Source organism: Corvus moneduloides, chromosome 1 (assembly GCF_009650955.1).
Source record: "Corvus moneduloides isolate bCorMon1 chromosome 1, bCorMon1.pri, whole genome shotgun sequence".
NCBI lineage: Eukaryota > Metazoa > Chordata > Aves > Passeriformes > Corvidae > Corvus > Corvus moneduloides.
The window spans coordinates 2,462,497-2,475,357 of record NC_045476.1 but is presented as its reverse complement, the minus strand read 5'-3'; the positions used below and the strand labels follow the sequence as shown (position 1 = coordinate 2,475,357).

The 12,861-nt window shown below is 44.4% G+C and overlaps 1 protein-coding gene across 1 annotated transcript in view; it reads right to left on the bottom strand.

The window, feature by feature from the left end:
* Positions 1 to 6,713: 6,713 nt before the first annotated feature.
* Positions 6,714 to 12,861, bottom strand: part of OBSCN (obscurin, cytoskeletal calmodulin and titin-interacting RhoGEF) — a 142,241-nt gene continuing 136,093 nt past the window's right edge. Inside the window, exon 94 of the mRNA XM_032133486.1 lies at positions 6,714 to 10,992. Coding sequence (XP_031989377.1) covers positions 9,531 to 10,992 — 1,462 coding nt within the window. The 3' untranslated portion in view covers positions 6,714 to 9,530. The remainder of the gene's footprint in view (positions 10,993 to 12,861) is intronic.

The following is a 12,861-nucleotide window of genomic DNA, read 5'->3' as shown; positions in this document are numbered from 1 at the left end:
GAGTGTGTGTGATACAGAGCAGATTGTGAGCACTTGCAAAAGGTCCCTGTGGCAGTAAAATGCAAGATAAAAAGAAATAATACAGTACAATATGTACATATATGTATATAATACCATAAAGATGAACTGATGCAATCCTGTTTTCCCACATAAAATCTCTGTTTCTGAGCTTTTCCTTATTAAACTGTAACAAAACTTTAAGTTAGAGTAAATAACTCCACGACAGCACCAGCTAAGTGTTTGGTGGGAGCTAAAAGGTACCAGATACTAGAAATTATTAGAGAAGAAATGAAGGATAAGACACAAAGCATCATCTGCTAAATCCTTGGTTTGCCCATGGTGTACATCATGGTACCTCATCATCAGTGTCCTAAGAGCTTCCAGATGAGGATTGACAGGGCAGATTGGGGCTCTTCAGCATGGAAGGGAGGCTCTAGCAAGATATTACAACAATATTGTAAGGAATAATAAATTATTTCCCTCCTTTCTATGGGATACTCATTAGTCACACTGATTTTACCAAGTAATTGCAGGAAAGATACAGAGCCTGGAAGTCACACTGACAATGGGAATGAACCCCTCAATCCTATCCCTGCCCCCAAATTGCAGCACACATCTCAGTGGCACTCAGGTGGGACCAGTCTCCCTTGCTGCTCCTCTGGGTCCCTAAAGCCACCTTGGTTGCCCTCTCTGCAAAAGGATCCAGGGTGACACGGTGGCAACACGGGGTGGGATGCACAGGTGATGGTTCAGTGAGAACAGCTGGTCCCACAAACTCTACAGACACGACCCAGGGTCAGTGTGAGAGGTGTGGGAGGAAAGAGTAGGAGAAATTCCCTGTGGAATAGTGCACTACAGTCCCTCCCATGGTCCTCATCCTCAGCCAGAGAAGAGTCTGCACTCACCTTAAACCATAAAACTGTGGGCTGAGGGGTTCCTTCAATGACTGCCTGGAATTTGGCACGTTCCCCAGAGTTCACCTGCACATCCTCTATTGTCACTTGCATGTAGGGAGGACCTGGTGAGACAAAAAGGTTTGCTGCATGCACAACACTGCAACTTCATTCCCAGTGTGCTGGCAGAGGTGGAGTTACTCAAACGGGATTTATAGGACAGGCCATTTAGGATGTAACTGTAGTTTAAAGTCAAATCAAGAGGTAAAGCAGCAATTTATTTGGGGTTCTCTATACTGGCATTACTTTTAGGCTTCTTATCTTCACACTTATCTATTACTTTTTGTTTAATAAACAGTTACCACTCAAAAAATCAGAATATTTAAAAAAACAGTCATCAGGAGTTGTTACCAAAAGAGAAGACAGTGACAATCATGGGATTTAGGAAGGGAAACAGTGTTTGATCTTACTTGTTGGAGTCTTCTCCTCAGTCTTATACACACGAGTTCTTTCCGTGGTCTCGATATAAACTTCACTGTGCACATCCCAGACCACATCTCCTTCTCTCCTGTTCCAGCCTCCTGCCCCTGCATCTGGTGACGTTCTTTCAGGAAACCCAAGAGAAAAGATCATGGCATAGCCACATACAAGAGGTGCAGGATTACACCCCGCCATTGATCTGTTTAACCACAGACAAAGAGTTATTTGCTTAAAATTAATACAAGAATTTTGGTTTGGGGGGGATTAATTTCTCTCCAACCTTCTTTTACCCTTCTTTGACAAAGCATTGCCACCGGGATTCTGAAAATAGTAACAAACCTACAAGAATCTGTTCAGGTCCACCACAGAGGATTTGCTTTTCTTGCAACAAACTCTGCCACTTTCAGAAATCCACATGTATTACGTGGAAATATTGAGGTGGGTATTTACCTGTCAGTGGGAACAGTGCGTTCCTGAGCGCTTTCACCTCCAGCATCCGCCTCTTCCCGGGAAGGAGCAGGGCTGGGCTTCGGCACCCCTGGTTCTTCAGCTGGAACCTGCCTTTGTGCTTTGGATGGCAGCAGAAATTGGGCAAGTTAGACACAACACCCATGAGAGCACGCCTGAAACCCAGAGGCAACCTTTGGAGCCAGCTCTGTTGTGCCTTGTGCCAGAGCTGAGTCCACCTGACCTCAGCTGGGTGCAGTCACTGAAGGTTAGAGGAGAATTTGGCACTTTTGCAAAGAGCACAGGAAGCAAAGGGGTTGGACAACACCAGAGTGGTGGCACTTGGCTGACTGGGCTAAACTGACTTTTCTGCAAGGAAACACACAGAGACAAAGGTGGGAAAAGCAGTAGGGACAGGGGGAAATAGGTCAGCTGGAAGGATAGCATGGGTTCACACAGCCTTTACAGGAGATAATTTAACTGTGTTTCAGTTCCAGCTCATGGTGGTGAGGAAATCATGGAATCACAGAATCATTCAGGTTGAAAAAGACCTTTAAAAACAAGTCCAGCCATCAACTCAGCACTGGCAAGTCCGCCACTGAAATGCACTCCAGGGAAACCCAGTGTTAGCTTTGTACACATGAGTTCTCCCATTAAACTTTGCCTTAGGACAGTTCCTGACTCACTGCTGTGATCACAGGCAGCATCAGGGACATGAGTGAGCTCACACCAGCATAAACTGGTGGTCCTGCCCAAGGATGTTACTGATATGGAGGTAATATGGACTCTTACAGAGGACCTGGTGATGTTTCATCATCAGTATTGCTGCACCTTCACTGGAAAATGTCCTTGTACTGTTCTGTTACACCAGAGCAACGTTTGGCATCTGGGGCTTGAGGAAACCAAAAGATGGTGTAGCTTGATGGCTGTTTCAGTTAATTTTCTTCTTTTATTATTAATTATTTTATCAGGTATAGCTTCAAAACCTGGTTTGATCTCACGTTCCAAAAGTACTGGTTGTCTTTTGATATTCACCATTGGAATTACACCGTAGGATAAAGTGCATCATCTCTTTTTCATTTAAGGAGAAAACGTTAAATCCAGAGGAGTTTTCTACCCAGCAGGTAGGAATATTTTAGGGAGCGCTCTAAGGATGTTTGGTGCTGGCTGGTTTTGGAAAAGAGCAGCTGTTTCTAGAAGTCACATAAAGCAGCTCTACTGGGATGGAAAACATGGAAGGCATTACTGGATCAGAGATCCCAGGTTCTGGGACTGTGCTTTCCTACCACCAGCACTACTGAAATATTTGCCTCCTTTTTATTTAAGGCATGTGATCATAGAGAGAGCTGTCAAGTCTCCATCTGATTAAAATAATTCCCATAACATGTTTAGTTTTGCTCAGATGAAAGACCTGCCAAACCATCTCATTCACTATTGTATTTTCTCTGTAGCTGTGACTGGGGAAATAATCTGCTAGGTGACATTTTACTTAGGATTTTTGGGTCATCCCACTTCACCAGAGGATTATTTTCAAAGATGATTTCCTACTAGAAAGGAAAAAATGTTTTAAAGCCCTGGCATTTTTTTATGCTGTTGTTTTGGGTCTGATTCCATGATCAGCTTTTATCCTTTATAAGTTTAAAACAAGAATACTTATTTTTTTAAAGAGTTATCTGGAGTTTGGGGGCTGAAGGCTGCTTGGCATTGTCCTTTCAGTTAACAGTGGTGGAGAACAGTTATTCTGACTTGACACAGAGACAGCTTAGACAAGTTGTTATGGCAGAAGCAGAGGAAGAGTGGAAGGGTTGTCGCTCATCCCTGATTTTTTAAAAACAACAGAAAGACAAAGGAGTTGTTCTCCTGGCAAGACACAGCCACACACATGGTTGGGTTTAGTCACACAGGAGCTGCAAGGAGTCTGTCTGGGCTCCAGGGTCAGGGAAATCCAGGTGAACTTGATGCACTCAACCCCCTGGAAGGCCTCTGACAGGAAGGTGCAGGATATTAAAGATATTTCCAGCTTGTTTATGGCAAACAATAAAAGCAAGCACCCTTACCCACCCCACCAAATCAAAACCCAGATGACTTCTCCGAATGTAAAGGAGGGATCTCACTCTGCCTTCTCCCCCAAAAGTACTTGAAGCAAGACCAGGGACAAAGCCCCAAAGGTGGAAAAAATGCCCTATTCCTTAATTTGGGCAGGTGATGAACCAAACTCTACTTCAGACATGGTTTTCAAACACCTCCTGTTTCCAGAAAGATCTGCCCCAAACTTAGATCCAACCCCAACCCACCCCACCATGTTTCTTTGGGTCTGAAAGCCCTCTCTTAATCTTCATCTGCTCAAAACACAGTGACAGAAAAATGAGGTTAAAAATATTGTTACTGGCATGTTCAATATTTTTCTGTCTCTCAACTCCCAGGGGACATCTCCCACATTCGTGCCAAACCTACCATGGGCTCCAGCAGTCTGGGTTTGGGTACTGGCTTCATGAACTATCACAGAGGGCCCGGCTGCTGTCCCTGAGTACTCTGAAGGAACAGACTCAGGAGGGCCAAGGCCAAGGCCACCATCTGCTCGCATGCCCGGGGGAAGAGTCACCAGCAGTGATGCCGAGTCCATGAGTTTTTTCAGAGCTGTCTTGATCTCCTTATCAGCACGCTGGAGCGAGGCCTGCACAGTAGTCTCCGTGTCTGACTGGGGGGAAGTCATTCCTACAGACAAGAACAACAACTTTTCTCTCTTCAGGGCAAAAAAGAAAACAGCAGCACCATCCAACCCATGGAAATATTTGCAATCGTATCACTTTCCCCTCCTATGTGGGAGACAGAGGAGTAGAAACTCCTGCAATTAAAGGAGGCTTTGATTTACAACCCTGGAAGAGACTAGGTCTGGCTTAATTGACAGAGATTTTAAGATCATTGCCAAAAGGATCACGAGCCTGTGTTCCTATAGTTATAAGTAAAATTGTACACTGGGTGTTCTAGTGGAGGGTTTTAAATATAATTGTGTGATTTAATATAGTTTAAGTTAAGAATGTAGATGGTATAAGAGAGATATCTGTATGTGACATGAGAAGGTATTGGTCAAGATGCAGCTGCATTGCAGTGAGAAGTGCCACAGGTGATAGGTCATAAATCCAAAACAAAGTGTCGTTTTAAGTGTCTGTTGGATTAGAAAGTTATAAATTATGATGTAACTCTAAATCTTGTGACTAGTCACCATTATTTGGAGGTACTGTAAAATCTCACGCCTCGACTGATGTGTTCGTTATTTTAAACAATAAATCCCTGCAATCGTGTAGTCCCATCCCTGAAAGTTATTTCCTCTGATGAGTGAACATGCGGGAAATTCGATACTCCTGGACCAGGGAGTTGACAAAGAAATGCTTATTCCAGCAAGAGGGAGCGTAGCTAAGAGTTAAAATAAGAAAGTTGGCACAAAATGCTTTGGAAAGTTGTATCTCAGCAGGCTGGGGACACTGTGCCACACTGTGTGCACCCCTGGCCTGTTCCCAGACAGTGGAACAAAGGATCCATCACCCAGCTGAACTCAACATTGGTTGGTCTGTCAAAAATACCTTTATTAATCCTAGAATCACAGAATGTCATCAACTGGAAGGGGTCCACAAGGATCATCCAGTCCTACTCCTGACCCTGCACAGTCATCCCAACAACCCCACTCTGTTTCAGGGAGAGTTATTCAAACACTTCTGGAGTTCTGGCAGCTTTAGGGCTGTGACCATTCCCTGGGGAGCCTGTTCAGTGCCCCAGCACCCTCTGGAAGAAGAACCAATCACTGGATAAGACCACTGAAATGAACCCATTGCACTGATACAGACCCTACATGCAAGGAAGAAGTTATCTCACAGGAAAGGAAAAGGAGCAAACGGAATCAGCCTCATCAGTGATTCTGGGAAGGGCAGGGGAAAGAAGGGAGGGCTGTTCTTTTTCATCAAAGTCTGGCAGAAAAGCCACTTTTTGCTCCAGAGTGATGCATTTGTCCTACTTCACGATATCTGAATATTTCTGCTGGGTTTGGATGTAGAAGGCTGGGATGGGATCACAGACTGCAGGAGCTCATCTCACCCACTCTGCTGCCTGATAAACCTTCCACAAATCCTGAAGAGGCACAACGAAGGCATGGATGTTACCTAGGGAAGCTCCCATGTAATCATGAAGACAGAGAAAATGCAGGTCAGGTTAAGACAACTGATCACGTTCATGATGTAACTGCTTGCCAAGCAAGAGAGAAAACTCAGACCATGATGTGGTTTGAGAAAAAAATAAGAGTATTTGGAACAAACAGCTCTGACTTGTTTAATGTCACTTGATGGGGAAATGTATTCACAGGTGCACAGATATAGAGGTTATATATAATCACAGATCTCCCCCATGCTCTAATACCACCACTTTCCTCCCTGCTTAGGGACATTACACCACTTTCTTCCTTCTTTAGGACACTGATTCAGGCTGAGGAACTTTAATATCCCCCAAGATAAATAGAACTAACAAACACCACAGTAGTGACAGCCTGTAATGGACAACCAACCTCTTTCCTAGCTCTAAAATCTCAGCCTTGAACCTTTCCACCCCACATCTCCTTCACTTCATCCCTGGGAACTCAAGACTGACACTTATTTTGAAGCTCCAGTTCGGTTTCAGAGAAGAACCCAAGAAGATGTGAATTGTTTAAGATTCCTGAGTTGGAAATATCCCTAAAACTGTTTTTTTTCACTTCAGCTCTCCTGAAACTGCCCATAAAAAGGAGCCAGAGCCCAACTGCATTAATATTCTTAGATTGCAATCCAGCTCCTGCTGAAGTCAGCGGGAGAAGAGGATGAGCTGATGGAATATCAAGTGCTGTAACAAAGGACACAGAAATCCAACGAGTTCAGTGACAGCTGATGCAAGACATTTATTGATATAAACTCAGCATCTAACAGCGTATCTTGCACTTGACTTTTTTTTGTGTGTTTTTTTTCCTTTTTGTATTTCAAGCAAACAGAAGTTTCCACTTTATTAATACCCATTTACCTCCAGGAATTTCAGTAAAACATTCATTGTATTAAAATCTTTCATACAGCTGTATCTTTTCATCTACAGGAAATAAATCCCCACACATCTCATTAGTTATCTACACAGTTTAATCACTTACAAGCATAATTTTTAACCTCTAGGAAAACATTTTGAAAATATATGTATTGAACTTCTCATAAACCTTTCACTTTTTGAACAGAGCCCTGCATAGGATTTTAAGAATTCCCTTCAATTGATTCTCTTTTGCTTAAATTTCAAAAGAAAATGTAAACAGATGTTAATTGCTTTGAGCTAATGAATCAAAGTATAATTATTTCTTCTATGACCCTCTGAAGTGCAGCCTTAGAGCTTCTTTAGAAAAACCTGAGTGCCAACCACAACAGGAGGAAACCTCCACATTCCTTTACACATCCTCATTAACTTTTGTTTGAATATTACGTTTTTTGAAGACTATCACAGGGCAAATTCTTTTCTCAGCAGTATCTTCATAAATCTGAATCAAATCCACTTCCTTCTGTGGAATTATTCTAGATTGATACTGGAATAACTGAGATCAGAGTCAGGCTCAAAATAAAAGAAATATTTTTGGCTTTGAAAGCATTTCCCCGTTGTGTGTGTGTTACTTTCCAATGTACAGTGCAATATATGAAAAAAGCACTAATATATATATCCATCGTATTGCTTCATTATAAAACAAACAGTATATAAACCAAGGAGATGTTATAAAAAACGGGATAGTACCATAAAGGAAGCTTGATTTCCTTCACCACTGGAAAAGCATCTTATATCATGAAGGTAGTGCACACGACATCCTGAGTGGATGCTGAAAGTGAAAGGCTGTGAAATCAATATGTTCATTTTAGACAGCACAAGGTGCAGCTGCAGAAGGAAAAAAATAACTTTTCTACAAGCACCTTTTGTGAATTCAGTCCCTGTTGGCAGGAATATTGCCCCAAGCCTCCAGAACAAGCTCCTCTATATCACCTGGCTGGGAAACACAGAGCCAACATCATCCATTCATTCCCAAGGCAGAAAATCACTCCACCCTCTCTCTTCGTGCTGCTTAGAAATTCAACTATGCCTGAGCATTTCTGGTTTCCCTAAACCATAAATGAAAGCAGTTTCTACTGAACATTGTTACAGAGCTCAGCTGGGACAGGGTGTGGGGACTTTTCACCCCCCATCTCTGTTACCAGAGAGAGCCAGTGCTGGGTCCTGCTGAGACCAATGACAAACTCCATCTGACTCCAACTGGCGCCAGGATATGGGCCTGGGAGCTCATCTCTTTTCAGAGCAGCTTGTTGAAGGTCTCGGCAACAACCATTTTTGGTGAAGCCAACAGAAGTGGGCTGTGCTCAGTGCACCTCAGCCTCCCCCTCATGCAGCATTCCCGCTGCAGAGCTCCAGAGGAACCCCACAGTCAGTCCCTCTCCGAGGCATCTCGACCTTCCTGCTTACAGTAATACAATGCAATTGCAACTGGCAGCCCAATACATTTGGAACAGATCTGTGTTTCAACCGAATGTTTAAGGTAAAGCTCTCTTTTGTCTTTATTTTTTTTAAATTGTCTTTGTGCTCCTGCTACTTTGCCGTAGCTCAGTGGTAAATTCCTCTTATCACATATCAGGGACATCATGGATCAATCTGTTAGCAGGAATGTTTCACCACTGGTGTGTTCAGGAGAACAAATACTCATCCAGTCATATTTAGTGACAAGGACCACATTTGTAGTTCTTTGTACGTGTTAATGTTTGATTGCAGATGCAGAAATCATTTTGTGCAGCACTTTAATCTTTCAGTGCACCTTAAGTAAATTATATTTTAAAAGAGATGTTTTATAAATCCACCACACTAGAATGCAGAATAATGAAAGCTACATTATCAGACAACTAGGAAGTGGATTTGAAAATATCAGTCATTTAGAAAAGGTAGTCTTTTTCATGTAAAGCAGAAGAGAACAACAAAACTCTTGCTTCCTCATGACAGTGGGACTTTCACCACTGACTAGAGTCAATCTGGGATTTCAACCAAAAGGCCTGAGCAGCCCTTTGAATCCCTGGTATTTGTAATATTTCCTATATATCTCATTATAAGGCAGAAGGTTAAAATAATGCAACCAGACTGTGCATGTTGAAAGGTTTATGAAGAAATTTTGGTAGGGCTAATTGGTGTCACAAGTGTAGAGCATGGTCAAAGCAGAGTGAAGCTTCATGACCTTTGGGCCCACACGGCGACAGGAGACACCTCCTGTCCTGGGCTGCTGAAGGATGCTGAAAAGCTTAGATACTTTCACCTCCTTGCCACACCGTAAACTGGCACACGAAACAATTTTTAAGTTCATGGACAAAAAAGCACTTTTGCATCTATATTTCTGTCATAGGTAGAAGAATCAGGCTTTTCCTAAACCTCCCATCACTGCTCCGCTATGGAATGATACATGTTCACCTAGATCAAAGCCTTTAAAGTTACAAACTGTTCTGACAGACTGTTCCCTTTAAGACTGGAAAAGCTGGACATATCATATTTAAATACACTTCCCTCTAAGGTATTCCCTTGTACTTGTTACCTCATAACTTTGCCACCAATTCCCCTTGCTTACAACAATTTTGATTATTTATATTTTTTTAAAAAGCTGCTTTCTTCGGTGTTAAAAATTATGCTTGCATCCGCTCAGCTCTGGGAGAGGTCTTCTGTGCTGATGTGCAAGGTGACAGGCTCGCCAACAGTCCCGTAGCTGAGGGTTCTCGTGGAAACTTCAGTTTTAAAGCTGGACTGCCCGTTGTCTGCTGAGCGCTGGACCTCGGTGCAGAACGAGGGCTTCACCGTGAAGGAGGGGCCGGGAGGAGCCGCGCGGGAATCGCTCACACGGAAGGAGATGTTGGAGGGGCCCGCGGACTGCACGCCGGTCACCCGAGAGGCTGACACGAACACACCCCCAGGAACGTGCTCCTCGTACTGGCTGAAGAACCTCTGCCTGGGCTCGGGCACCACGGGCCTCACCAGGTTCAGCAGCACCGGCTTCCCGATGGTCGGGGTCGGCTCATTGATCTCCGTCTGCAGCACGGAGATCTCGCAGGGCTTCTCTGCCGTTTGCTTCTGATCCTCACACCTGTAGGTCTCGCCTTCTTGAGGGACATAATCCTCCAGGTCCTCCAGAGTTAAGAGTTTGCCGTTGTGTGTTAAAATCTTGCGGTCCCGGGTGCTGATGTCGTCTGTGTGTAGTTCCTCTGGCTCATCCACTATGACGTTGTCCTCTTCGGGAAAGATGTCCTGTATTACTTCGGGTACCTCCTCTCCAACATGCCAAGACACATCCACTTCATCGACTTCTTCCTTATCCTCTGGACTTGCCAGGGAGAACAGAATTTCGTGTTGGTCTGCGGCAGCTGTCCCAAAACTGAAGACCAAAGGCTCACCTCCACAGGCAAGCAGAGGGGAGGCAGCATCTGACCCACAGTCAGCACTTGATTCCTGTGGGCAGCTCTTTCCTTCAGTTCCATAATCCATAAATGAATCACTTCCTAGTTGCTCAGAGCCACATGGGGAGTTTCTCTCTTCGCTGCTGACTTGAGGTCCTTCCTGCTCGGTTGTGTACACCAGAGGCTGGATGTCACCTTCAGAGAGATGCTCATTTGGCAGAGATTTTGACTGCTCCACCAATTTATTGTTGGAGTTGTTTGTGTTTGGATCATCTTCTGGGGAGCGCTTTGGCCTTGAGCTGGGAAAAGTGAATGTTAACACCCCTGAGTCATCTTTTTCTTGCTTTGCTGGGGAAGAGCCTCTTTTCCTTGTGGGCTTTGGTGATTTTTTCACCTTGAATTCAATTATTTCTTCCACTTCGACCCACTTGGGCTTTTTCTCTTCCCCTGTGCTCTCCACGACGACGTCTCTTGCCACTGCCCCTTGCATGTCCTCATGTTCTGTGACATAAAGCCTGGGAACAGCAGCAGACTTTGGTGCTGCCTCCTGCTCATGTCTGTGGACAGGCTGCCTGATCTTGGAGACATAAACCGGCTCCGGAGTCAGCTCCGGCCATGGGGAGCGGGAAGGAGAATGACCTGAAGGAGAACGTGCAGGAGAAACCCTTCCCCTTTGTCTTGGGCTCTTCACCACCGTGGTTATGGTCTCCTCTCTGATGGCAGAAAGGGGTGGAGTTGGCGGGAAGACGAGACTTTTCGGGGAGCCACACTCCACCAGCACATGCCATGGTCGGCCAAGGCGCCGCAGTGGGGTTAGTTTGGGTAAGCATTCCAGCTTTTGGGGAAGCATTCCAGCTTTTGGAGAAGCGGTCATTTTGGGAGGGACACGCACAACGCACACACTCACATGCCCATTTCCACTTCCTGATCCACAGGGAAAACCCCAGTGCCCTTGTCCCCAGGGAAAACTCCAGCTCCATTAATGTCCTTGAGTGTGAACACACAACGAGCATGAGAAGTGCTCCAGCTGAGAAATGCTCTGCTGGGTGCTGCTGTATTTCATGTGCTTGTGTTGACCTCCCATTTTGCTACTTTGGACCCCCCAAAATTGTAAACACTCAAAGACTTCATCCTTTTCCTGAGTATCCTTGGCTAAAATCCTAATTCCATCCACCTCAATGGTTAAATGCCCTTTATTAAGGTAGGCTCATCAGCTTCCTAACAATATTTAATTAATGTAACATATCTCTATCCTGTTTATTACAGACACTTTTGAGACCAGAGATCTGCATTTCCACATGCAGAACACAGAAAGGGGTTAACCCTTAACATGTGGAGACCACCAGGAAGAGAAAGTTAGAACATTTCCTGCACAAGTCATCTGTCCCAAAATATATTTATTTTTACTCTTCATAATACCATTAGTGCAGACACAGCCTGATCCTACCACCTCCAATAGACACAGGAATACCAAGCCAAATTTGTATGCATAATTATGATTTCTCAGCATATTTCTGCTGGCTTTACTTTATATTTTTGACTGAAGTTGGGCTGGTGGTAGATGCCTCATCCCTGGAAACATTCAAGGTCAGGCTGGACAGGGCTCTGAGTAGCCTGATCTAGGTGAAACTGTCCCTCCTCACAGCAAGGGGTTGGACTAGATTATCTTTAAAGGTCCCCTCTGACCCAAGGCCTAACCCCAGGCTTCAGTGCTCTTAACTTACATATTGAACATGCAGTTTCTCCTGCAGGTTTCTCCGTGGTGTTTCTAACATGGAAAAACTTCCAGGTAAATACAGTGTTTTCTTGGCAAGCACAGGGAAGCCGATGCTCCACATCTGCTCCAGTGGAAACCACTGGAAAAGCCCATTTTGTTTCTGTGTTGAGATTCTGTCCCTACTCCCAAGGAACGGGGTTAAAAGCAAAGAATTAACTGAAGGGTCAAACAGTGGCCAGAACTGAGATGATGAATGGAGACAGCAGCTTTTTTATTCCTCTCTTCCTCCTCACCATTCTCCAGTCACAACCACGTGGGGCTGAAGGTCACCCCCTCTGCTCTCCAGCCATCTCTGCTCTGGCTTTTGCACTGAGAGACAGGCAAGGGTGGAAAGAGCCCTTGAGAATGGAGAGCCCATTTATAGCCATCGTGGAAGACCAATCCTCTTGGGTTTATTTGCCTTTCTCATCTTGCCTTTCTCATCTTCTGCTCCTATTTTTGAAAACTTGTACTTCTTCCTCCTCTGGAGATCAGATTTGTTTCCACCATCAATCTCTCCCTTTGAGGACATGGTGAGTCCAGGACTGGATCAGCTACAGGGAGATTTATTTCCTTCCAGAGCACCCTCTCTTCTACTGCTCATTTCCACTGGTTTACTCTTTTCCCTAAGTTTTCTGCAGTTTTTCATTAGACCTTTGGGGTCTGTGCAGAGCCTTCCTACTAGCCACGGTGCCTTTCTGGATTACACAAAACTAAATTATTCTGGATGAGAATGGGTGCTTGCAGTAGACTTTGCTCTATGTTGTAAAGTTAAAATGGGTTTTTTGGGGTCTGGGATTTGCATATATGGACATTGTTCAATCCC